At 39.0% G+C, this 24,423-nt stretch overlaps 1 protein-coding gene across 2 annotated transcripts in view; it reads left to right on the top strand.

Moving 5' to 3' along the window:
* AMMECR1 (AMMECR nuclear protein 1) overlaps positions 1-24,359 on the top strand; it is a 99,060-nt gene extending 74,701 nt beyond the window's left edge. The window contains exons 4-7 of one of the 2 annotated variants that reach the window (XM_032123745.1): positions 8,543-8,657; positions 16,007-16,097; positions 17,754-17,850; positions 20,708-24,359. In XM_032123745.1, coding sequence (XP_031979636.1) covers positions 8,543-8,657; positions 16,007-16,097; positions 17,754-17,850; positions 20,708-20,822 — 418 coding nt within the window. In that variant the 3' untranslated portion in view covers positions 20,823-24,359. Of the gene's footprint in view, positions 1-8,542; positions 8,658-16,006; positions 16,098-17,753; positions 17,909-20,707 lie in introns of both variants that reach the window. The other variant, XM_032123746.1, reaches the window with a different exon arrangement.
* Positions 24,360-24,423: the final 64 nt, after the last annotated feature.

The following is a 24,423-nucleotide window of genomic DNA, read 5'->3' as shown; positions in this document are numbered from 1 at the left end:
CAGGAAACAGTAAGGAAGTTAAAGTCACAGAAACTTGACTCTTATGAATGTAATCAGGAACCTACAGTATTACTTTGTTGGTCTTTTTAGTTTTAACTGAATTTTTTAATGGGAACAGGTTGCAGCAGCTGTGACTTCTGTGATCATACTTTTCCACTTGAAGTCTATGACAGCACATACACAAATTTCTCCTAAACTTCAAGAACCTCTTCATGCAACCTTTGTTGTTTCCTTGATACTTTATGGCAGAAAGAAAGAGAAATTCATTTCAGGCATCATGTCCACACAGTGTAATATCATCATGGCATAATGATGAACTAGATTTATTTGGTACAGTGTGATAGAATATTTCTCTGGGTAATTGTCAGAGCAGTAGAAAAAACATCTTTGTTTCTTTCTGCTAAAAAGCCCGGAATTTATGGGAGTGTTGGCTTTTACAGCTTCATGCTTGTGAGCTTTCTTTTCTTAAATTTTGTAACAGTGAGTCAGTGAGGAGTTTGAGTTTTCATCTGCTACATACACAAGGCTGACAGACCCAGCTGAAGAACCAGCAGTAGTTAAACTCCCAGGAATTTCAGCCCATTGTCCCTGGGCAGGTGCGCATTAGCTCTGTGTCTTAGCAGATACTCAGAGTGACTACAGAATTCCTGAGCAGCATCTCAGACCATGTCAGTCCTTTGTGTGTGCTCTGGAGTGGATCTGTACCATGTAGCTAGAATAAAAAATTAAATAAGGATTTGTTTGGAAATTTTAAGTACCCCTAGAAATATTCTGTAAAGGTGTCTTTAGATTTAAACAACTCGTGTACTTTTTTGTAGAAAAACAAGGGCCCAGAATATTGTGAGCAATACCAGTATGGTTTAATTTTTAATTGTGGGTATGTTTTCCACAATACATGTGTGCACATAAAAATATTCTTAATATAACTGAAGCTGTTAAATAAGGAGAACATACAGACAGCTTATTTTAGGAGCCTCTGGCTGTCTAAAATAGAGTCTTAATTGTCTTATGTAGCCAACGTAGGTTGCCTTTTCTGATGAGCTTTTCTAAGTGCTTAATTTATATATGTGCTCCGCTTTGTCTTTTAGAAGAATGGTATTCTTTTCAAAGCTTAAATAACTGTCTAAAATAGAGTAGCAGGATATTCCTTCTTGCTATTAAGTTACATGTCTGATTTCAGACAGGTTGGGAGAAGAGAGACTTTCTGGCATACTTCACTTTTGTGGAGTAAAAAATAAATAATTAGATTCAAGAGCCAAAATTCCAGATCAGTATTTTATTTGTCCCACCTGGAATGCTGTTGCTGTTACCTGCTGCACTGTGCTGATAAAATCAGCTAGAACTTCAGAGATGTGTTTCCTTGCCCCACAACAAGTGTGTATTTCTTTTTTTACCCTGTGACTACCACTTAGCAACATAATGTGCAGGAAGTATAAATGTTGTTCTTTCCCTTTCTGTCTCCCAAATGTAAGGGAGGGTTCAGGAAAAACACGTCATTCACAGTTGTTTTGTTTCCTGGAAATTTTTCCAGTCTGACCCAAAAAAAAGACAATATAAATAAATTCTTTTTCCTTGCATTCAAGTGATTTGTTGTTGCATGTAAATCACTCCTTGAAATCTCCATTTAAGTTGGCAAAATTCTGCTGGTCATAAATAAAAGTCGGTAGAAGGCTGACCTGTGGGGGTTGTGTTGGGCTGTCTGATGCCTTATGCTGACAGCTAGGAGGATTGTATTCATAATAATTTCACTTTTTGAGGTAGAGCACACTCTGCCCTGCTTTTCTGGCTTAAAAATTAATTGCATGTCATGACTTGGAAGCTGTTAGTTTTCTCTGGTCTCTGCCAAACCAAGCTATGAGAGCTGATTTTCATTAGGAAAATACTGGTGGTCTGCTTAAGTGTTCTTTGTTGAAGTTACTGAATGAAAAAGTAAAAATCTGAACTAACTTCACTGCTCAGTAACCCAGCAATGGAACAATAAATACTATATATATATTTTTTTTTTTTCCTCTGAAACCCTGGGACCAAGTGTCTCTTGCTGTTGTCATTTCTTCACTGTTCCCTAAAGTCCAGTGAGTTTGCCACTCATTAGTTTCAGGCTGTTTTGAATTAATTGAAGAACAATATGTGGGCCCTTTGGGCTGAGTTCATTGACACAGGGCCATTTCTTTGTTAAATACATCTTCAAAGGTAATTCTACTAAGCTTAGTTCGCTCAGTGAAAAAGTTCCGGAATCTCAGGGTTATACTTACTGATCTAAATGAAGAGCTGGTAGAATTTAAGTCCTTTCCCTACCATCTGGAAGTTGTTCCAAGGTACTGTTTATGAGAAGAGGGTAATAGTTTGTAAAATAAGACCTTTAGCCTACTCTTCGTATGTCTATTGATGATATTTGAAAACTTATTTAGGTGCCAGAAAGTTATGGTTTGGTTTAACTGTGTTCGGTATTGGAAACCGGTTAAGAGAAAAGTGACTGTAAGAGAGTGAACTAAAAAAGTAACGGAAAATTAATTTTTAAATTGGATTAAATTTATCAGTTCTGTTTTGATTAATTCTCTGGGAGCTGTGTTTCTACAGGGTAGGCTGAGCAGACAGTGGAAGAGAGGCTGTCACAAAAAGTAGATTTTTAGGCGTCAGGGATCTTGGATTCTGTTCTCAGTTCTGTCACTGACTCACTGTGTAAGCCTCCTAAATTGCATGAGTCACTTACTGTCTCTGCCTCATTCACACTTCCTATAAAAGTGAGTATTACTTACATCATGCCCAGTGTTTGACAGCTTCCTTTGCATCTCCTCCTCCCGTGTCATGTTTAAGCCTTCGAAGTCATTTCCAGCAATGTACCAAACTGTATCTAATTTTATCTAAACTCTGTCCAGCGTGGGTCTGTAGATGTGACTGTCCCCTAAAAAGAGCTTTAGTGAGAAATTTTATTGTTAATGTTTGTTGTTAAATAACAATGAGTAAAATACTAGGAATTTAATTCATTTAATGCTTCCATTCATCTGCATCAAAATCCTTCTTTACTATTTTTGATGCTTATATGCTATCAAACTCTTTTAAAGGATCTTTTAAATTCAATCAAGGATTTTGAGGCATTTCTAAACAGAGAAGTGAAACTCCACTACTACTTCTTATTTCCCCAATTCATGTTCTACTGTTTGTTACCCATCTGCTACATCACATGTAAGAGCCCTAGGTTCTTAAAGACTGAAGCTTTTTTTTTTTTTTTTTAAGGCATTTTTATAGCCTACAGAAATTATGGATGGAGAACACAATGATGTATTTCATTTTAGTTCACCTGAATGTACTATCATTTCAGGCTATTCTAAGAGCTTCTCTAGTGGTATTTTATAGAAAACAAGATGTAGTCTTAAGGAACATAAATATATAAGGAATATAATTTTTTTTTCTAACCATCATGCTGTTTGTCATAGCAACTCAAAATAATTCAAACAATTCCCTTTTCTTTCTATAGTCTCAGTGTCTTTAAAGTGTTTGCAAGCTTTTTATATCCCACATAAGGAGGGGTGGTCCTTGGAAAATGGGATTACTGATAAACATTTTCGATAGCCAAATAAACTTCATTTGAAGAAAAGCTGAAATTTGTCATAGTATGGCTCAGCTGAAGAAAAACTGATAGTTGAGTAACACTTTGTTCTGGTTTTTTTCTTAACTGGCAATTACTTGATCTTAGGACATCCAAGACTGCATAAATATTTAACTAGAAAGGCCATGCGTGTGCGTGCATGCATTTTGTGTCTAAAAATAGTTTTCCTTGAACAGGATTCAATTCTGACTTTGCTTGCTTCACTTTTAACATAGAGCAGAGTCTTATGTGGAAAAACTAATGCCCTTTTATTGGCCAGCTAGAATTCCCCTTGCTTGGCACTGCCTCTTTTCAGCTCTTCAGTACCATGTACTTCCATTTAGTCAGCAGCAATATATGTAAATTATTTCTGGGCATGGAGGAATAAAGAACAGACGGCCTAGAAAATGCTTTTAAAATTAGGGGGCATTTTCTTTGAAAGTATTTTTTTAATTCTCCTGATTTTTCCAACTTCTTTTGCTAGTTAATTCCACTTGCCCTTCCTTAATTCTAAGTTTAACATAAAAATTGTGGAGTTAATATTTTTTAACTTGGTACTTAACATGGCAGATTTCATTCCTTTTTCTAAAAGAAGAATTGACAGAAAAAGACAGCATTGAATAAGACAGTAAAATCAAATTCTAAGGCTGTGAAAGTACAGGCACCTAAGTCTCCTGTGCCATTTAAGAATGTTGACACGCAGTTACACGGTGATTTTTTTATTCTGAGCTCAGACCAGTGACGAGCTTTTGAGGAAGGCAAGCATTGCCTTGTCTTGTTTTCTGCTCACTGTGAGTTGGTCACCAGGAGATACATGCCAAGTGCAGTGACATGTCAGGGGAGGCCCAGGTCTGAATTTCCATCCAGATGTTTGTAGAGTGTGTGAGGTGTATGGTAAGTGCTAAACTGCTGCCTGTAGAAACTGATACTCTTTCTTCCCAGAACAAGAACGGCAAAAGTAAAAGTCATGCAAGGATTTTTATCCTTGGACTAAATGTTGACATCTGCTGACACTTCCGAGAGTGATGTCAGTCTGTCAAGCATTGAGAGCTGAGGTTTGTACAACATGGACAGCTGCCCTTGAGGAACTACTGGGCACCATCCACTTGTTCCACTGGCACTGTCAGAACAGTCATAGATGGTGATTTATTTGCTACCCACAGAGATGAAGTTTAAACTTAAGGATAATGGCTGAGTCCTGAAGGGAAGCATCTCTAATGCCATATGTCTCCTGCTAACCAGGCATTGAGAAAGGCAAAAATGAAAGCAGTTCATCTGTGATGAGATGATACGAAGCTGGTGTGCTTTTAGGTTTTCTTAAGGTATCTGGAACTTACTGTAGAGTTGGGGCCATGGTAGTAATAATAGAATGACTGAGATGACTGGTACTCTAACTGTAATATAGAGCACATTAAAACAAATCACAAGTTTTAAAATAGTATGTGGTGCCCAAACTCATTAGGAAAAGGTTACAAGGTTTTAAGGCAGTTCTTCTAAAACTGGCACCTGATACAATTTTTGTCTCATAAATTTTGTTAGTAGACAGTATTTCATTGTTAGCAGATGGCATTTCATGTGTAGCTAATCAGTATAAATAAATGCTCTCTTGTTGGCATTTCCCTTCAGTACATTTTTTTCCAGTTGCTGATTATCAGCACAAATTTCTCCAGGTAAATTTTGGTTTTACTTATGAAACAACAGAGGCCAAGCTGTTTTGAAAGACAAAAAGGGCTTGAAGACAGGGACAGGAGGAATAAAGTAACAGCAATACTCTGTGTAGTCACAGTGATGTCAGAGGCTGTTACTCAAATCTGTGGTCTTATTCTGCCAGATATCTCACTTACCTCCAGCAGCAGGAGTGTTGAGACAGGATCTGTGCACCAGTGTCTATAGTCTTGGAGGTGTCGAGGAGGAATTTTCCAGCATGCTATACAGATGGAATAGCACCTAGCAGTTCAGCAGGAGTTAGTTATAACTGAAATCACTCCATCATTTGATAGCAATATTTTAGTTCTTGTGAGGTGGTTCCATGAAGACAAGGTATTTGTGCCAGTGTCATTACTGAAGAATGGAGCAGGCCAGCTGAGCTTGCTGCTCAGTGTGTGCTGGTCACTGCATGGCACTGCTTTCACTGGAACTGAACTACTTGGCTGCCTCTGTGTGCCTGAGGCTTTTACACCTTTGTGCATCTTCCTGCTCCCACAGTGTTCACCTGAAGGTTTCATATCTCAGCTTTTTATCAATATTTAAATTTGTCATGACTTCGCTCATCTTGTTTTGAATTATTAGCTCAGCATTTAAGTGGAGTAGCTGAACTGGGGTGTCCTGCACAGGGCCAGGAGTTGATGATCCTGATGGGTCCCTTCCAGCTTAGGATATTCTATGGTTCTGTGAGACATGGCTTACATGAGCATGCGGTGAGGTTTGTTTCTGCACAACTTGATGAATGTTAAATTACAGATGGTTTCTCATCTAGCAATGCCAGTGCAGCAGATCTTCGGTCAGTGGGAATTTGCTGGAGACTTGCTGCTAGCTTTGTGGGGATCAGGCTTACACCCACAGCACACAACCTTTGCCTCAAAACGTTGAAATCCACAGTGGATTTTGGCGGCTTGAGGGAGTGGAATTCAAAGAAGCTCCTAGTACCAAGCTGTGCAAAAGAAAAGGAAAAAAAAGAATCTTCTGAAGGTTGTAAATTCTTGCAATATGGGAAGTGTTTTGCTTGGTGAGATCGTTGCATAAATTATGAGAAATAGATTTAAAGTAATATTAGCAATATCTGTGCGTACAGTTGTTTGTTAAGATAACTGGATTTGTTGTTTGTTGATGAACTAATGCTTGTCTGTCTGGGTGTTTCTCAATACAGTGTTCACATATATTGTTTGTATGACAGAGATGCACCAGACCTTGGGGAAATGAGCCATCTGCATATAAGCAAACTTGTAATAGCAATGGATTTGAAGAGGATTGGAGTTTCCAAGCATAATTTTTTAATTATAAAAGGGGGTAAAATGTTAAAAGTGTGTGTACATGAACTTACTAAATAAAATTCAGAAGACCTCTAAAATACAGAGATCCCAGCTCTGTCTCAAAATACCTAAGATATAAATAACTGGATTCCTGGACAGTATTCTAGGAAGGTACCCCTGGACATTTGCTATGACCATGTTCTTTTATTCATTGATTTTGCTAACTGCTGTTGGTTATGACTTACATCTAGATAGACTTTTGGTTGGAGCTGTCCTTGTGTTCTGAGGAACCCATGTATATTTATTTATTTTCCCCACCATGTGGGGGGATTTGAAAGCTGAATTAGGTTGTTGATATTTTGGGATGTTGCTGGTATGCTGTGGCTATAGGAGTTATCTCTGATGTTGCTCTGAACCATCAGAGAGCAGAGGATGGTAACTCTGCGTGGTTCCAGCAATTTCGAAGCTAGCCTGGAAAATCCCATTAGAATTACCTACTTTAGATATATCTTCAGTGGAAGTCATTAGTTAAATATTATTTGCCTTATGCTTTAAATCTCTTTAGTGTTCCCAGTTGTTCACAGGTCTGTGTAGAGAAAGACTTCTGAGTTTCAATACTATGTTGTGTTTTGTAATTGTAGCATATCTGCTGCAAAAAACCTGCCTTCCCCCCACCCCAGAAAAATGTAGGTTCTGTTTTTAACTCTGCAGTGTATGGTATTAGTTCTTGATGGGAAACTGTTTCTGGTTATACATATAATGATTTCCTTTAGTTATACTTTACATGATTTTTTTTTCCTCATGTGTCCTTACATGGACTGCTTTAATGAAGTTCTATTACTCTTTATACAAAATGGTGATTTCTGGTGCAGAGCCTGCAGCCATTATTCTAACACCATGGCTGTGATTATATCAGCTAATGGCAGCCACTGGCTCTAGGCCAAGTAAAACGATTAAGAACCATCTAATTGTTAGATGAAACAATGAGACACGTGAAGAGCTTGGTAGTATTTCAGTAAGTCTCTTAAATTCTCTTTACTCATCCAAAAGCTCAGTTAGCAGATCACTGTTTTTGTTGGAGATGAGCATGTTTGTATTCACATCATGTTTCAAAGCTTAAGAGAATAAAAGATTGAGATGCCATCCTCACTTTAACCTTCCATTTGCCAATTTAACTGGTTCTTAACCAAACTTACGCAAGTAGGTTTTTACAAATGTTCTTACTTATGGCACTGCTTGCTGTCTGTTAACTGCTGTGTGTTTCCAGGCGTGCTGGCCTGTGCACAGGCAGCTCCCCTCGGTGTGGATTTTACCCTGCTAGGTGTGTTTGTCTGTAGAATGGTATGTCAGCCATGGATTAGCTGTTTGCAAGCTTCCCTGTTACTAATCATGACATCTGCTTTGCAGAACCTCCTTGAGTCCTGTAGGTTTACAGGTCTGTAGAGCCCTTGGATGTTTTCACCTTCTTATATTCACCTTTGCTAGTTAGCATGAATACCAGTCTTTTTTAGAGAATGTTCTGCTTGTTTGTTTTTTTTCTTTTTTCACTGAAAAATTAAGTTCTACAATTTGATTACTCTATTAAGTGTTTGATCACTGCAGGCTATAGAACTTACCTCTCCACTTTCTGTTGTGAAATTCAATCCTTTTTTGAAAGGGGTTTACATGTTGCAAGTGGAAGAGCTATTGCTTTTGTAACTTTTTGCAAAAGTTTTCTGCTGGTTCATTAATAAGATTGTCACAGTAGCAAAACCAGCTCAGGAAGGAATGACCCTCAGAACATCATCTGATTGGCCAGCCAAGAACCAAAACCAATTTCTAAGGAAAAGATTGGGAATGTTGATCAGTGTGTTACACTGGTGACTGGGTTATCAAACTGGTTATCATTTCATCAGGATTTTTATTTTCTCCTTTCTACTCTTCAGATTAGATCCTTGAAATTAAAAAAAAAAAAAAATCCTTTGAAATTCTGTTTTGTCTCCAACAGTGCCCTTAAAGATAGTCGTTTCCCCCCAATGACGAGGGATGAGCTGCCACGGCTTTTCTGCTCAGTGTCTCTACTCACTAACTTTGAAGATGTGTGTGACTACATGGATTGGGAGGTAAGAATGTTAGATATCTTTTACAGAAATGATTTTGATACTATGAACATCTATAGCTGAAGTCACTGTTTAAATGATTTGTATCTATTAGTGTAGCTGTCACTATTTTGCACTCTGTACACATAGTTATGTGCATAGATTCAAAAGAGACTTTTTGATGAAACCGTCATCACCTCAAAAGTCTGAGCCATGCAAATGGAATGAAGTTGTAGTTTTGCCCACATAGGCATTCGGAGTGGTCTGCACAGTTGTCTTGATGTCTAAGACTCCATCAAGGAAGGTATTGTCTGAGCAAAGGTGTCCTGAGGCCTCGTTTGCTGGATCTATGTGGTGGATCAGTCCATTGACTCTGGAAAGGGGTGCTCCAGTATGGAGGTTAACAGTCTGATGTATGCTTCTGGAAACAAGCACTGCACAAAACTGCAATCCCAGAATAAGCTGCTTTATTTAGCTTGTAGAGACACTCATCTTGCCCCAAACTTTGCTTTCAGAGTGAGTGTCCTGCACAGACCCCACAAAGCCTTTATACAATGAGGCCACGTAAATCATTGCTCTCAATGCTGCTTACACATGGAGCTGAATCTATTCTAATTGCCAGGTTCTAGGAAACCTGCATGCATCCTCTTGGAACAGCAGCATAAAAGAGATTAAGAAGCAAATGCTGACGTGTGTATGACAGTGTATACTGATGGAAGTGTTAGTCTGTAATGTTCTTTTCCCATAATTGTTTGGCATTGGACGCTTGCAAAAAACAAGGTACTTGACTTAAGATGAACTCCTCACCTCAGTCATCATGTTGCATTCCTCTTTGAAGCTATTTTTGAGTGGACATAAGAAAAATTTTGAAATTGTCGTAGGATAGCAGAAATAATAATACCAGAGATACAACAAAAGCTACAGTATTTCCTTTTAATAATAACTAAACCTGACTAAATATTTAGAACTTCTTAGGAGAAAAAGAGGCTTTCTATTGTATTTACACATTAAAAATACACATTAAAAATGTATATTGAATAGAAACTGCACTTGTTAGAACAGTAAGAGGCCCCGCTGTCTCAGAAGGAGGGTATCCAGCAGTAACCTCAGCATTATGAATTTTACAGTAGCTGAAAATTGACAAAGATGTGTTTCCTGTTCACACCTCATAATGACAAGGGCTTCTTACCTTCTGATACATAATTCTGAATGAGATGAATCCTGGTTTTCTTTAGGGTTTATGAGCATTTTCACCATAATCAGAAATACTTATTTTTTTTTAGGTAATGTCAGACCAAAAATGAATCTTAGCAGAAACTCTGTGTGCATTCTCAACAAGAAGCTTTTATGGAGTAGTCTGCCTTGTCACTCAGCCATTTGACACTTCAAACAGTGTTTTCAAGCAATCAAACTAGTGACTATTAATATTAAACTAAGCTAGAAATCAAAATGGTAGAATTTTTCTCCTCTACCAGGTTGACTTCTGGTAGCCATCACTGTGATGTTTTAAATTTCATTTATTCTAATTTAATAAAAATCAGACTATGAATAGACTCAGAAAATGTGAAGTGCATAATGAAATAGCATTTAGCTCTTTGCATGCCATAGTCTGTAAGTGTTATTAGGTGCTGTTTCATTGTCTCAATAAATAAACTTCTAAGATGGCCCAAATATTCATCCTTAAGGAAAAACTAAAAGCAAAATCTGGGTTCAAAAATCCACTTTCCTTTGGAAAGACTGGTTTTAGCTTTGTTCCTTGGGAGACTGCTGAATCATAACTCGTATGAAAAAAAGGAGGCTTTTATTTCCTATGTTCTTTCTATGTTTTGTGTAGAACTTGTGAGACTTTAACAACACTGTAAGTAAGCATAATGCAGAGCTCTAGTGTTGCTAAATTCTGATTGATTTTATGGATTCTCATGGTTGTTCTTATTGGAAAGCCCTGACTTAGGAGGCAAGAATGCAGGGGTCAAAAATACGAAAGTCTTTGTGTTATCCATTTGCTTAGTTGCTCTCTATCTCATTTAAGGTTTTTTAATGATAAGTTTTTAAAAACCTTTGCAAATTCCTACAATTCCAAGAAATGGTCACAAACTAGGTTTCCATGCAAAGGGGCCCAGAGGAGGGGGGTGACATCTAAATATGAGATTATAAAATTTGTAATTGTTAGTCCTTAAAAGAATGATTCATCACTGTGTGCCTGTCAGTGAGATAGCTTATGTCACCCATATGTCTTTTAAGGGAGTAGCAGTTATGCAATATTAATGGCAAAAGGACATTTCAGGATGTCTAGAGTATGATGTAAAGAGAGATTCTGCATGTTTCATATCCTGTCATGCTGAGATCATCCTGAAAATCATCAACCTGGTTAGGAGACCCTGCTTTTGTAGGTGTGCTACTGATGATCTTGTGGGAGCCAGGTCAGCAATGTGCTGACACAGGCCCCAATATTTCAGAATTGCCAATTCAGACAACTTTGCTCTGAGGGCTTAAGACAAGGTTATCTGAAGTCAGGAGTGAAGCTGTCTGAAGACAGCTCAGGAGTGTCTTCTCTATCCTGAAGCAGAGTGATGGATGTTTTCTCTCATTAAGGAATTACCTTCCCAAACTAAATAAAAGAATATTTCAGCTGTAAAAAGCAATGTGAGATCCTTTTGCAGCAGAAACTTCCATCAAGTAAACAGATCTGTGGGAATTCACTGCAGTTAGCTCCCATATGATTTTTCAAATTGCTGCCATTTTCACCTTTTATAAAAGTATTTAGGGGAAAGTACACATCTTTAAAGGACCACTTCAAAGCCATGTTCACAAGGATGCTTCCTAAAATACAACTTAGAATCCTTACATACCCGTGAGTTTGAATGGCAGTGCACTTCAGTGGCTGAACAGATGTAGGGCTTTGAAAGGAACTCTGGGAGTGTGGGAACTGCATCTCCATTTCTGCTTCACAGAACCCATGAGAGACCACTTGCTGCTGGGGTGGAGTTGCACAGTTGCACAGCCTTTCCACCTCAGAGAAATGGATAGCATGAAAAGCTCAGATATGGGGAGGTTTTGTGATAGTACTGTTCTTTTATTAAAGATGAGACAACAAAGGACTAGTTACAAGACAAGTCATAAAGGCCACTTACTTTTAAACATATCTGCTATTGATAGCAGTCATTATAAACTAATTCAGACCTGCTGATTCAGATCCTCTCCTCATTTTTTATGAAAAGATCCTAAAGATCTGCAATTGTATGTACTTAGAATAACGTTTTGGCTAGACTTGAGCAGTGGCTCTTCCTTAAAATACCATGAAAGAGGTCTTTGCCCTGAAGTTGCTGTTCTTCAGCAAAGTAAAATCTGCAGAATTGTGTGTGCTGTCTTGATAGGAAAGGCCTTTAGCCTGTGTGCACTGGTTTAAATATTAGCTTAAATAGTTGTAGCTAGTAATTTTGACTGAAAAGTGGCTTTTCAGTGTTGACAAAGTGGGTATGTTCAAGAGTTGCAGAAGTTCTTTCCTGCCTGCAAGTGCAGCGACACCAGTGGCTCTCAGCTTCTGTTCTGTAGAACAGAGAAAAAATAGTCTGAATCTCAATATTTTGTTCTCTTTGGACAATATTCAGTGATTCCATGTATGTAAATGAATGATTATGCTTGCCATGAGGTAGAGAACAAACCTCCTGAGGAGTCTTGCCTCTGTTGTTAAATCAGAATGTAGTATTTAGATGCTACTAAAGATGGTCAGAAAGAAGCCAGCATATTTGCTGCTCATGTGGGGCTAAACAGCTGTAGAATTCAGCTAATAAGAAGTGAGATCAACTTGAAGAAAGTAGCAATAGTCACTTAATCTAAAGGTTTCCATTTCCAAACACATTTGTGTACCACTATTTCCATAGTATTAGTCAGGTAAATAAAGGGGAAAGTTACTGTTCTGTAGTATCATAAGGAATACTGTGCAAGTTCCAGCCAGCTTTTTTGTTGGAAAATGTTTCTAGGTTGCTGCTCTTCAGAGATGGAGCTGACAAACCCCAAGTTAGTAGAAGGGCTGTCCCTAACCCAGAGCAGGGAGTCACAGTGCCACTGGCATGTGGTGGTATGGGCTGTGCAGCATGTCTGGGTGTAGGGGAACACAGATAGTGAGTGGACATAAGGAATAGGCAGATGCTTGTTCCTGACACCAAGGGGGTGTTGCACTGCTCCAGCTCTGGAGCATTCCATGTGGGTTCTCTGTAACAGGCTCTTTGTTACCTGCTTTAATGTATTTCTGAACAACTGTTTTACAATGAATTAATCTTAAACTAATTAGTGATGATTGCATGCAAATCTCTTAAAGATTTCAGTGCAGTAGATGGAACCGAACAGAACCATTACTGGATGATACAGTGGAGTGCACAGAAACTTAAGTCTCAACAAGGCCTAATGTTCAGGTGCTTATCCAAATTCCCCATGGACAGTCTAATGAGAATAGTGTTATTTCTTCCTCTCAGTATGGTTGGAGAATCAGTCCATGAGGAACAAATTGATGAACTGTGTTTGGAGCTTTGGGGCAGAACAGTCCATCAGGAGAGTTGCTTCAGCTTTGATGTCAGAGAGGGTTTTGGAACCATTTTTTCTTAGATACATATAGAGAAGGGGTATTGTGGGCAGTAATCTGGCAAGTGCCATAGGCACTTGGCGAAACAATAAATGTGGCGTGTACCTGTTTTCTCACATCCCAAAGTGTATGGAAATAAAGAATTCATTTTTTAAAAGTGTATAAATTAATATTAATGTGTTTAAATACACAACAAAGTCTGAAGTCTTGTTAAGGTCATTTCAGAAGTAAAATAATGTAGTTTAATGAAATCCTTAGATTTAATGAAAGATCTGTTAATTTAATTAACATTGTCACAGAACCTAATTTTAGGTAGCCTCTGGCCACTTACACAACTGGTCAGAAAGTTTATATCTACAAGTACTGCTTATATAGGATACAGTATTTCATGCTCTAAAACCCCATGGAAATATTTCTATTGGCAGAGATTGTTTTTTGCCTAAGTCTCTCTCCTTGTCTTGCTTTCCTCTCCCAATAGCAACAATTTAAATAGATTCCTATCCACGTGGGAGGCTGAAGCAGCGATTGCGTGGTCCCTTTTCAGCTCCAGGGGATACCTGTAGGCAGTCATTTCCCTAATAAATGGTAATAGGCGAGACTGAACTCCAGCTCCATCTGCACAAGATTGGTTTGTTTTTCTAAACTGCACAGACAGATGTTGTTCTTGTACAGAATGTTGCCTGTAGTATATCAGTATTTTTAGTTTGAGAAGCAGGCCCGAGGCTGTGTAGGAAGGTGTGTGCTGCTCCTGGTAGCAGGGCAGTTATGCCTTCCACAGACCCAGCCCTTACCCTCCCATCTTGGAGTGGGCTGTTTTGGGAGACCTCATAGAATTTTGCATCAGTTGAACACCAGTCTCTTGAGGAAGTCAAAATGAATTCCACACTGTGCCCATGCCACTCTTAGTGTGGATCATTTTTACTTTGCTTGTGTGTGGCTTCCATTTATTTAACTCAAGCCTGGTTTTGATTTAACTGAAGTTGAACAATGAAAAGCTGTTTGTCCGGCTCAGCTATGCAGTTGGAATTCATGCTCCACAGGATGCTATGAAATTTTCCCCTGCTGTTCATCCCTTTTTTCTACAGACATGGGCATAAAAGTCCATTAAAATGGTTAATGGGGAACATCCAGAGCAGTGGAGCAACTTGAATGTTGCATCATACTGAATACATCACTAGTGCTCCTGGTTAGTTGCTCATGAATATTACGTGGTCACTATTATGCAAAACATGTGTGTAGCATTTAGAATCTCATATTCTGCAGGATTTAAAGCTCTGCAAACCCTGGAAATATTTCATCTTAGTAGTCGGGCAGCTGAATATAGACAGTTATAAAATCACCAGCAACAGAAACTTACTGGTTTGGAGATAAACTCTCTAGGCTTTTTTCAGCTTCTAACACAATTTCATTTTACTTTCAGGCCCTTTGGGTTCATAATTATATCTTCTGAGTATACAGATTTGATCTCTCTAGTGATTATATATATCCATGCAATGAAAGTTGGTGTTTAGGAGTGTTTGGTAATGAAATAATATGTTAAAATTTGCAGTGAATTAAATTTGTTAGTTACAAAGTTAAATTTTTCCTATTTATGAACAATGTTAGATTCATAGGGAAAAATGGTTGTGACCCTGACCAGCTGCAAGTGATTCTTCCTCCCATATCTCCTGCTTATATATAAAGAATGAAAATACTAAAAATTAAAGTCTTAATATAAGCAAATATGTTAATTGACGAAGTGGTAGAGCTTTGTAAATATTCCTTATTTGCTTTTTGACTGCCCTGCAGTTATGGTAAAATAAGTAAGTTGTCACTGGAGAAACTGTTACAGCTTTTTTCGATTAATTTTGTGTCCACAAGGATGTGCCATACCGAACAACGTGGTACCCTTTTAAGCATCAACTCTTCGTTTTCACATACAGTGCTGGGACTTTTGGCTTCAAATGGGAAAATCATCTTGGTTATGTGGGCATAAAAATGTCCATTTACTAATGCTTTGTGTTTGTGCACAGAATCCAAAAGTAACTGAAAACTTCTGGCAATGGAATATCTTTTATGGCCTGATCGCAGTGCAGGTACTCTCCACAGAATTATTGTAACCTGAAAACAGGGGACCTTAAACAATGCCCTGGAAAGGTGTCCAGCCTCTTTGGTTTTTTTCTAATGTTTTTGGCATTTTGATTTTTATCTGCATCCAGCTCCTTGGTATTAGTAATCTTGGTTTCCATGCTGGCATTTTGTCACCTTACAGTTCTTAGTAGCACAGAAATAGGAGTTTGAGGCTGGGTACTCTGGAATATTTCTGTTTCCTCCTCATATGCGAGCAGAAATTTTGAAGGCTCCAGGCTCGAGTCCATAGTGTGACAAATCTTTGATCATTCAGTTGTTGCTTTGAACAAAATTAATGCTCTTAATTGAAGCCTCATTAGATTTGGCAGCTGTTTTGCCTGCAAATTATAGCTGGTGACCAGGTGATTTTATCAGCAACAACATTGGTGACAGTGTCAGAGGAGACAGAACAACTTTAGCCCCTCAGCTGGATTTCCTCCAGCCCAGGAATGAAGCTCCATGGTGGGGAGCAGAGGAACATCCTGTGTACCTGTGCTGCTGCTGAGCTTACGTGGCTGTAAGTGAACACCTCTCAAAAAGATGACACCCACTGCAGTGCCACCTCCTGAAACTGTGTGAAATGCTGTTAACCACTGAAAGGTTCATGTTTTGGGTTTCACCATGTCAGAAAGCTGTTGGATCTTTTCTCTGGTAATGTACTAATGAAGCTGCCGATCTCTTGCAGGTGGGTGTACATGGCATTAGAATAGAATTCATCAACGAGAAAGGATCAAAGCGCACGGCCACCTACCTACCGGAGGTTGCGAAGGAGCAAGGTCATTGTTGCACTTTATTTCATATGATCTGGTGAAGAATTTAAACATACCTATAAATCTAAAATGCAATATTTGACCTTGCACTGATGTCAGATGATGGAGCAATATTTAATTGTAAGAAGACTCTTATATAAATGCCAATTACATGCCTGTGTCAGTCTCCTAGAGGGATTCAGTAAACCGTAGCTGTTTTTTAAGCCAGTCACAAATGCAGCGTAGCTGTAGGAAAATAAAATGTGGAGGGGTGGTACAGTGCTGTCAGCCAGGCTAACAGTTATTAAAAGCTGCCACTTTTTGTGTGGCTCTTAGGCTGGGATATAAGGGAGATGCAGAAGCTCTGTTAAGCGTTGGGCAATTATCCTAACCACGATTTATTCCTGAATTCCCAGTGATCAAGTTGTTTTGCAGTTAGGTACTTTCTGCTAGTACTCAATTCCTTTTACAAACACTGACTTCCCATGGGTTTTTAATGAATGGAAGGAAATTATTTTCAATATGAAAGGACACAATAATGTTGTTAAAGTCCTTTTTAATAGGGGCACAGACTTAAGTTGGTGAATCTAAAAAATTAGAGTCAATTTTGTTGAACAGTCATCTTTTGCTGACTCCGAGCACTCACTGTGTTTTTTATTTCCAAGGTTGATAGTGTGTCTCAGTCTGTCTCAATCTTTGACAGTTTTCTTTGCTGCTGCTTTTTTTTTTTTTTTTGCATTTTTATGTGTGTTTGTTGACAAAGGGTTCAGCTGATACCTTTACTGAGGATCCTTTTTAATTGATAATTCTGTTTCCAAATAGTTGCTTTAAAGTCTAGAGGCATTCCAAGCTTTTTTTAAAATTCAGGAATTGTGGAGGGAATGTGTCTAAATTTCTGAATAATTTTAGTAGACCATGAATTGCAGTCAGATTCTTTAAAGTCTCCAGAACTATTCATTTGTATTTTGTATGTGCCCAAACCTACTGTGGTTTTTTCCGGTTTTTTAATGTAACAATGTGACTAATTATTGCATCTTTAGGAAATAACATGTCTAACAGCTATTTAAAGTATGAGAGTTTTTAAACAAATAGGAGTTTTGGAAAGCATGAAGATTTTATTGAGAGCAGTAATGAATCTGTATTTTTAATCCATTGCTTCTTTCATTATCCAGACACCTGTAATATCTAGTCCTTCTAAAATTAGCCATATCTCTGTAAAGTTAAGCAATATTTATGAAGAAGTCTGATTTCAAGTTCTCTGCACATGTTCACTAATAATTATTTTAAATGTTATACAGAAATTTAGTTTTCCATATTGTCATGATCATTTATAATGTCTTAAGTGGCTATGATACTTGATCATACCTGAATGTTTTGGAAAAGTTTCGTTTAGTATCTCATGCCCAGTCTTGGACACCTGGGTACAGTGGGTTTGCTTTTAATATATTTCAACTAAGAGATGAAAAATACACGTTGTTTGTAGCGTGAACTGAGCATGTAAAGAAATCCTACGTGTGGTACTTCCTTCAGCTGTTCTGAAGTAGGGAGGAATGTTTTGGTTTATCCCGAGCACCAGCAGAGCTCTTGCGCTCTCAGCAGCACCACACACTGTACTGTGCTTTTGCAACATCTGTTCCTATTGCTGTGTTTCTCACTAATTTGTGCTACTGTAAAATTCAACAGGATGGGACCACATTCAAACCATAGATTCCTTGTTGAGGAAAGGAGGCTACAAAGCTCCGATTACTAATGAATTCAGGAAAACAATAAAGCTAACCAGGTATGCACCGGGATACCGCACATAGCCCTGTTGTAATGCTGGGAGGTGCTCCTTCCTGGTAAGTGCTCCTGCAGATGGTAACAGTAAACTCTCCTGGATATATCATTAATGATTCCTTTGTTTCCACAAGAGCAGTACAGACTTAGGAGAAGCCTTGCAGAGGGATTAGTGGCACTAAGCAAGGAGTAAGAGCTGGCTGCTCAATACCAGGGCACGATGCATCAGTGTACTTGCATATTGGGGTTGATAACTCTGCACGTTCTCAGCAGTGTTTTTAGCTCTGGCTTCTCACAGAGTATTCCTTGGCTGTAGTGGGTGTTCAGGGCTGTAGCTAACAGGGATTACTTGCTCTTGTCAGATTTATTTGGGCAGATGGTGCATGGTGGGGCTGCCGCTGTACGTCATGGAGGCCCTCAGATCCCTAATCCACTGGATCCTCAGACAAACGTTTGGGTTATGCCATGTGGAGTGCAGGTTTCTATAATCTTAAGGTGTGAGACGTCAGGCTATGCACTGCTTTGACAGCCAGTCTACTAGTGAAACTGTATCAGGGTATTCCCAAGAGTGGGGACAAGAATTTAATATTTTATTTCATACTAGTTTAGTTTGGTTTTGCTAATTTAATAAAACGTGTTCTTGAGGGCTCCTTAGTGTGTGGCAGCCAAAGTATTTCAGAATTAGCAGCACATAATACTCTGCACATAATATTGTAGTTAAGTGGTGATGGGTAGAGGAGTGAATGTCTGTCAGAATGGCTCTAAAGCTATTTATTTGTATAAGCCTTCAGTGTAAAATGACTGCTGAGCTCCACTTATTCGGTCATGCGTGGAGAAATAGGATTTTTTAAAATCTTATGTTATAGGGAAGTTTTGACCGTTTGTCTTCTTCAGGGAGATAGAGACTTTGGGTCTCAATGAGTGTTCGGGATTCTGGATTCTTATAGAAACTCAACTACTGTGGAATGGCATGGAGCACAAAACAAAACACCCCCAAAGTTCACCCCCACACCCCCCAAAAATCCCGTAAAAAGCCATGTGTTTAGTGTAATTAAGCAAAATCAGTTGCCTGATAAGTGAAATGAACAAACAATAATTTTTCTAATGTTCAGAAAAAGGGTTTTTTTGACTGCCTATTTTACTTGCTTAAAATCTCAGGTTCTGCTGACAGATTAGAGACAGTATTATTGAAATACTAATTGCTTCCTAGTATTAGACAACCTGTTTTAGAACCCCATTTTAGTAATTTATTGTCATACACAAAAATATCTGTTGGAGTGAATAAGGCTTTTAACTTCTTTTTCAAGTCTTCTGAATTAAAGTAAACATCCTGTGTGTGAAGAAAGCTTTAGGCTGATCACAACGAGTCTGTCACTCCCTTCAGGTTCACCCCCAGCAGTTCTGGCCATGTTTTGAAAGAGAGAACTAAACAATAGTGGCACTGAGGGACTCGTAGCAGTCAGAGGAGTCTGGAATGCAGAGGGTCAGCAGCTGGGGGTTCTCTCCCATCTGCAGAGCTGTGCAGGGGCTGTGCAGCCCCCCCCCAATCATGCTCAGCCAACCTGAGAGCCCCTGGCTGGTTGCATAGGGTGGGAATTCCATTTAATGAGTTCCACGTACCATCCCCATGGATTCCAGAAGAGCTGCTGCTCTCTCAGCAAGGCCCAGCAGGCACTGGTTCCTCATGTCCCTTGTTGTCAGACAATACTGATGCAGATGTATTCAGAATATTTGTTGTCAGGGCCTGGATTCTGTCTTTAGTAACACTGAGCTGGCCGATGTCCTTGTAGGACCACTCTTCATTATTTTTTCAACTGACTTGGGAGTCAGGAGAGGTCCCAGTCAAGTGGAAGCTGGCAAATGTTCCATTTGTAAGAAGGAAGATCCTTGTTACTACAGGCCTGCCAGTCTCACTTCAGTGCCTGCAAAATTAGTTTGGTGCCTCTCTCTAAGGAGGACATCAAACTATAGAGTGTGACAAGAGGAAAATGACCAGAATGGTGAAAGCCTCAAGGGCAAGACTCAGGAGGAGTAGCTGAGGTCACTTGTTCTGTTCAGTTTGGAGAGGGCTGAGAAAGGCCTCATTGGGGTCTACAGCTTCCTCGTGAGGCGGGGGTGGAAGTGAGCTGCTGATCTCTTTCAGGTGGTCAGCAATAGAACACAAGGAAAGGGAATGAAACTGCCTCAGGGGAAGTTCAGACTGGGCATTAGGAAAATATTCTTTACTGAGAGGGTAGTCAGGCACTGGAACAAGCTGTCCAGGGTTATGGCATCAAGCCTGTTGGAGGCCAAGGGGTGTCTGAACAATGCTTTTAGCCATATGGTTTAGTTTTAGGTAGTTCCGTGAGGAGCAGGGAGTTGGACTTGATGATCCTGATGGGTCCCTTCCAACTGGAGATATTCTGTGATTCTAGTCTAAAAAGAATGTAACTACATTTAATGTAGCTGGGGTAATTTTAAAAGCAGAATTTGGCAGACAGTTGATACTGATTGTTTAAAAACAGCTCAGAAATCTGTAGTGCTTGTTTACAGTTTTTCCTCCTAGGTTTTTGTAGAGAGTTGGCTGAAGATACAGGACATTCTCTATTCCCTCTACTTCAACCAACATAGTAGGCAACCATTTTTAACAGTTCTAGTTGCTCGAAGTATTTTTCCTAAGCAGTTACGTTGTGATTTGCCGTATGATCCAGGAAATGACCCTGACAGTTGTGGCAGTTCCCTTGTGCAGCTGAAGTCAGTCTTACTCCCAGCATCAGAAGTACAGAGCTCTTATCACTAAACAAACCACCAGTGCAGCATTTCTGTGATACTTGCAGCTTCCTGGTAACAGTTCCTGAATTGGCCTCTCTGCTCTTTGCCAGGTACCGCAGTGAGAAGATGACGATGAGCTACACAGAGTACCTTGCCCATCGTCAGCACCATCACTTCCAGAATGGTATTGGGCACCCCCTTCCACCATACAACCATTATTCCTGACACTGAGCCGCATGACCAGTCACTGGACCTCTCTGCAGACCTCTTCCCAGGAGACCCTGCCCCTTCTTGGTCTAGCTATCTCTATTACTGTACCATTTTATGATGATAGTTTCCGTTGCCATGTTGAGGCTCCTTCGTTGGTTCAGCTCATCGTGGCAACGGGAGGGAAAACTGCATTACTACAAAGAACCCATACTTTTTTATTATTGATTCACTGCAGATTTTTTTGCAGCATATACCCTTGGGTTTTATATGAAAATCTAAATTTCTACTTCATTAACATTGAATTATATCAATCAAGGCTTTCTGTGACTGTGGATGGAAGGAAGAGTTTAAGGAATGCAGTTAGGGATGCTTTGCTTAGCAAAAGGCATTCATGGCTTTTGCATTAATAGGTGTGACAGGGAATGAAACATATCAGATTCAGGTATTAAAGTAGACAATGAATTGCATTTTCATAACGTTCTTAATGACATTGTGTGTACAATATCTCACCCTCACAGTAAAGATTCCATGTGGCTCTATACAGGATCTCCAGATCCAGCACAAACAGCCGGGACACCAAGGCTGACATACAGAATGTTTTTTTGGGATGAAGAGAAGCAACTCATGTACAGCGAGAGGTGATGTTAACATGGCAGCATTTTTAGAATCAAGTGGCCTAAATTACAGGGCACAATCCAATCCAGGACCCCTTTGTGTCCCATCCTGTGCTGGGAATCACGGGCAGCCCAGCCCTGTCAGGAGTAGTCACAAGAATGCATTTGTAATGAGACGATGCCTTTCTGATGACTCAAATTAGGAGTGACATTTGTGTCCTAAAAACAGATTGGTGAGTAGCAGATGTCATATTAGGAAGAAAATGGATTTAGATTTTAGTGCCTTTGACTATAACGTAATTATATACTTATATATAAAATTCATAGAAAACATATATTCCAGACGTTCTAGCAAACCCTGTTGAGGCTGCTCTGGCATCAGGGTTTTGGACACTTTTTTTTTTTCTTTAAAGTGAGATTTATTTTCTATTATTATTATTATTATTAGCAAACTTATTTTGGAAAAGAGAAATCCCTGTTTTGTTCTTTCATCTGCTCTTGAACTAATTGAGATTTATCAAGTCATGAATAGTTGGATCGAGTTAACTTTTGTTTAATAGAAGAAAAAGACTCTTGTGAGAGAGCCAGGACAAATATGCCATAATGTTACATGTTTTCATCTATTGCAGGAATAGTGCTTGAGAGCTGTAAGTACTGTGTAATAATTCTGATACCCCTCCACATGGTAGAAGAAAGAAAACCAATTGGAACTTTTTCCTGCTGTAAAAATAGGATTTAGTAAAAGGTATGTGTGGTCTATTTGCAAGGCCAGTTGATGGCAGGAGCTCACTCCTCCCTCCTGTGCCTGCAGAACTCCCACTGCTGCCTGTTGCAGCACAGACTGCCTGTTACAGCAAAGACCTTCCCAATCTGTGTGAGTAAACCACAGTAAGCAGAAATTCCAGTTACTTTGAATAATCAATGTTTGTAAATACATAGATATATAAAAATCAAATAGATAAAATTCAGTTGTTTAAAAAAAAATCAGATTAACCATAAAAATGTTTCAATAGGGTTTCAAAACCAGGTAAGGATAAATTATGCTCATCCCTTACGTAAGGTTAGGTCTGCCACTTAATTTCTATGGAGGTTCTTGTAGAAGGTCTTTGGTATTCCTTCATCCACAGCATGTATGTCCAAATATTACCATTTTCAGTTGCGATGCCTTAATTTTTTAAGCAGAGGGCCTGAAATTTCAGGAGCCAAGAGATGCCAGCCAGAAGCTGCAAAAATGAGTAGATGTTTATACAGAGGCTATTTTGGATGATACTGTTATCTTGTTTCTACTTGGGGAACACTTTTAGATTAATAGTCTTCAAGTGGAAATGTGAACAAGTGGCTGGCTACCTGATAGAGTTGTGTTGGTTTTTTTCTTGCCCTTATAGGGAACCTGAGCACAAACTGAATCATTCTGCTGCAAAAAAAGTCATCCAACCCCATCTTTATCTGTCATCTCGTTACAGCTCGCTCGTGCTTCTGCATGAGCTCATTGTTAGAAGTTTTTTAAAAAGATCTATTATATATAAAAATATATATGTATTGAAAGGTGCTAATCAACCTCAAGAAGGTCACGTGACTGGTCATGCGGATCTAAAATCATATCAGATTTTTTAAGAAATCTTCGATATATGCAGATGTTATACAGAATTTCTTACCGGTGTAATAATGATATACTGATGAATAAACAATCCTGCAGGATTTTAAGGACAAGGTCAGCAATACTTCCCACCATGGCTTGGGGGAGAAAAGGATAGTTTTGTCTCCTTTTTGTATACAGCATAATGCACAATGCATTTTTGTCTATCTCTTAGTAGCTGTTGCTTAAAAATATAGTTCAAGGGTGTTATACAAACTGTAAAGGTGTGCTTTTGAACCAAGCTCATGCCAGACCCTTCTGGACCAGAGTTTTGTATCACTAATTAAAAAACTGTTACAGAGTCTGTGGTCAATCAGATTGTATGATATTTTTTTAAAGATTGGAATAATCAGTCTACCTACAGTGTTTCTAGGGCACCTACCTCCTCAGCACACTGTGCTGAACTGCTGCAGATTGTTTCTCTGTAATTGTGGGATTCTTTGTACCAAACGTGCAGCTCACTGTGACATGCACTGGCACAGAATAGGTCTGTTTGCTTAAAGCTGATCAGCAATTACTCTCACAAATGTCATTCCCTCATAGTTACATTTAGTACCTTCTAGTTGTACTCTTGGGGTTAGCTACAGATTTGTTTTTCATTTGGGGTACTTTATAGAAATTAAGGTACAACCAAGTAGCTTATTTCACTGTTTGTTAAGTTGCTGATTTTTTTTTTATGAGCACTACTCAGTTTGCCTTATTCCATTGAAGAGATTGTTGGGGTGGTTTTTTTCATTCTCTTGCTTAATGTTCCTAAAAACTCTGTTCTGTAAACTGAGCTAAGACAACCAAACCGTAGACTTGACATGAAGCTGTTACTTGGTGATGCTTCAAGTGTCCTTCCTGCTGCCATCCCAACGGATGCTGCTCCGGCAGGGGGGGACGCTCGGTCCTGACCTCAGCCCCACTCTGGAACCAAGGTGGGCACAGCCCTGGCACACCTGGAGTTTGTATATGGACCTCTACTTGTCTTCAACTGTGCGGGTTTTTTAAAACTGTTGTCTGGAGTAGGTTACATCTCTTATGTGTGTTAGATCGAACCAAAGAAGCCTCCAGCCATGCCCAAATGCTGCTCCTAAAGCCTGCCTTCCAGTCCTTACAAAATCCCTGCAGGATTAAATGTGTTAACTTTTTTATTTTTGTACAGTTTCTAACTGATTTTTGCTAGTGATGTTAATTGAATTAAGTTTATTTGGGGAGTCTGAGTATCTCCTCCATTTAAATAAACTGGTGACTTTCCTTTTATGTTAAAAAAAAAAAAAAATTAAAAAAAAAAAAAAGAGAAACCCAAAGTGTGCCTCTCAGATTTAAGGGTTTCTGGTTACATTTATTCTTAAGACCAGCAATGATTCTTTATATACAAAGA

Source organism: Corvus moneduloides, chromosome 14 (genome assembly GCF_009650955.1).
Source record: "Corvus moneduloides isolate bCorMon1 chromosome 14, bCorMon1.pri, whole genome shotgun sequence".
NCBI classification, from domain to species: domain Eukaryota; kingdom Metazoa; phylum Chordata; class Aves; order Passeriformes; family Corvidae; genus Corvus; species Corvus moneduloides.
This window is presented reverse-complemented; position numbering and strand designations above follow the sequence as displayed.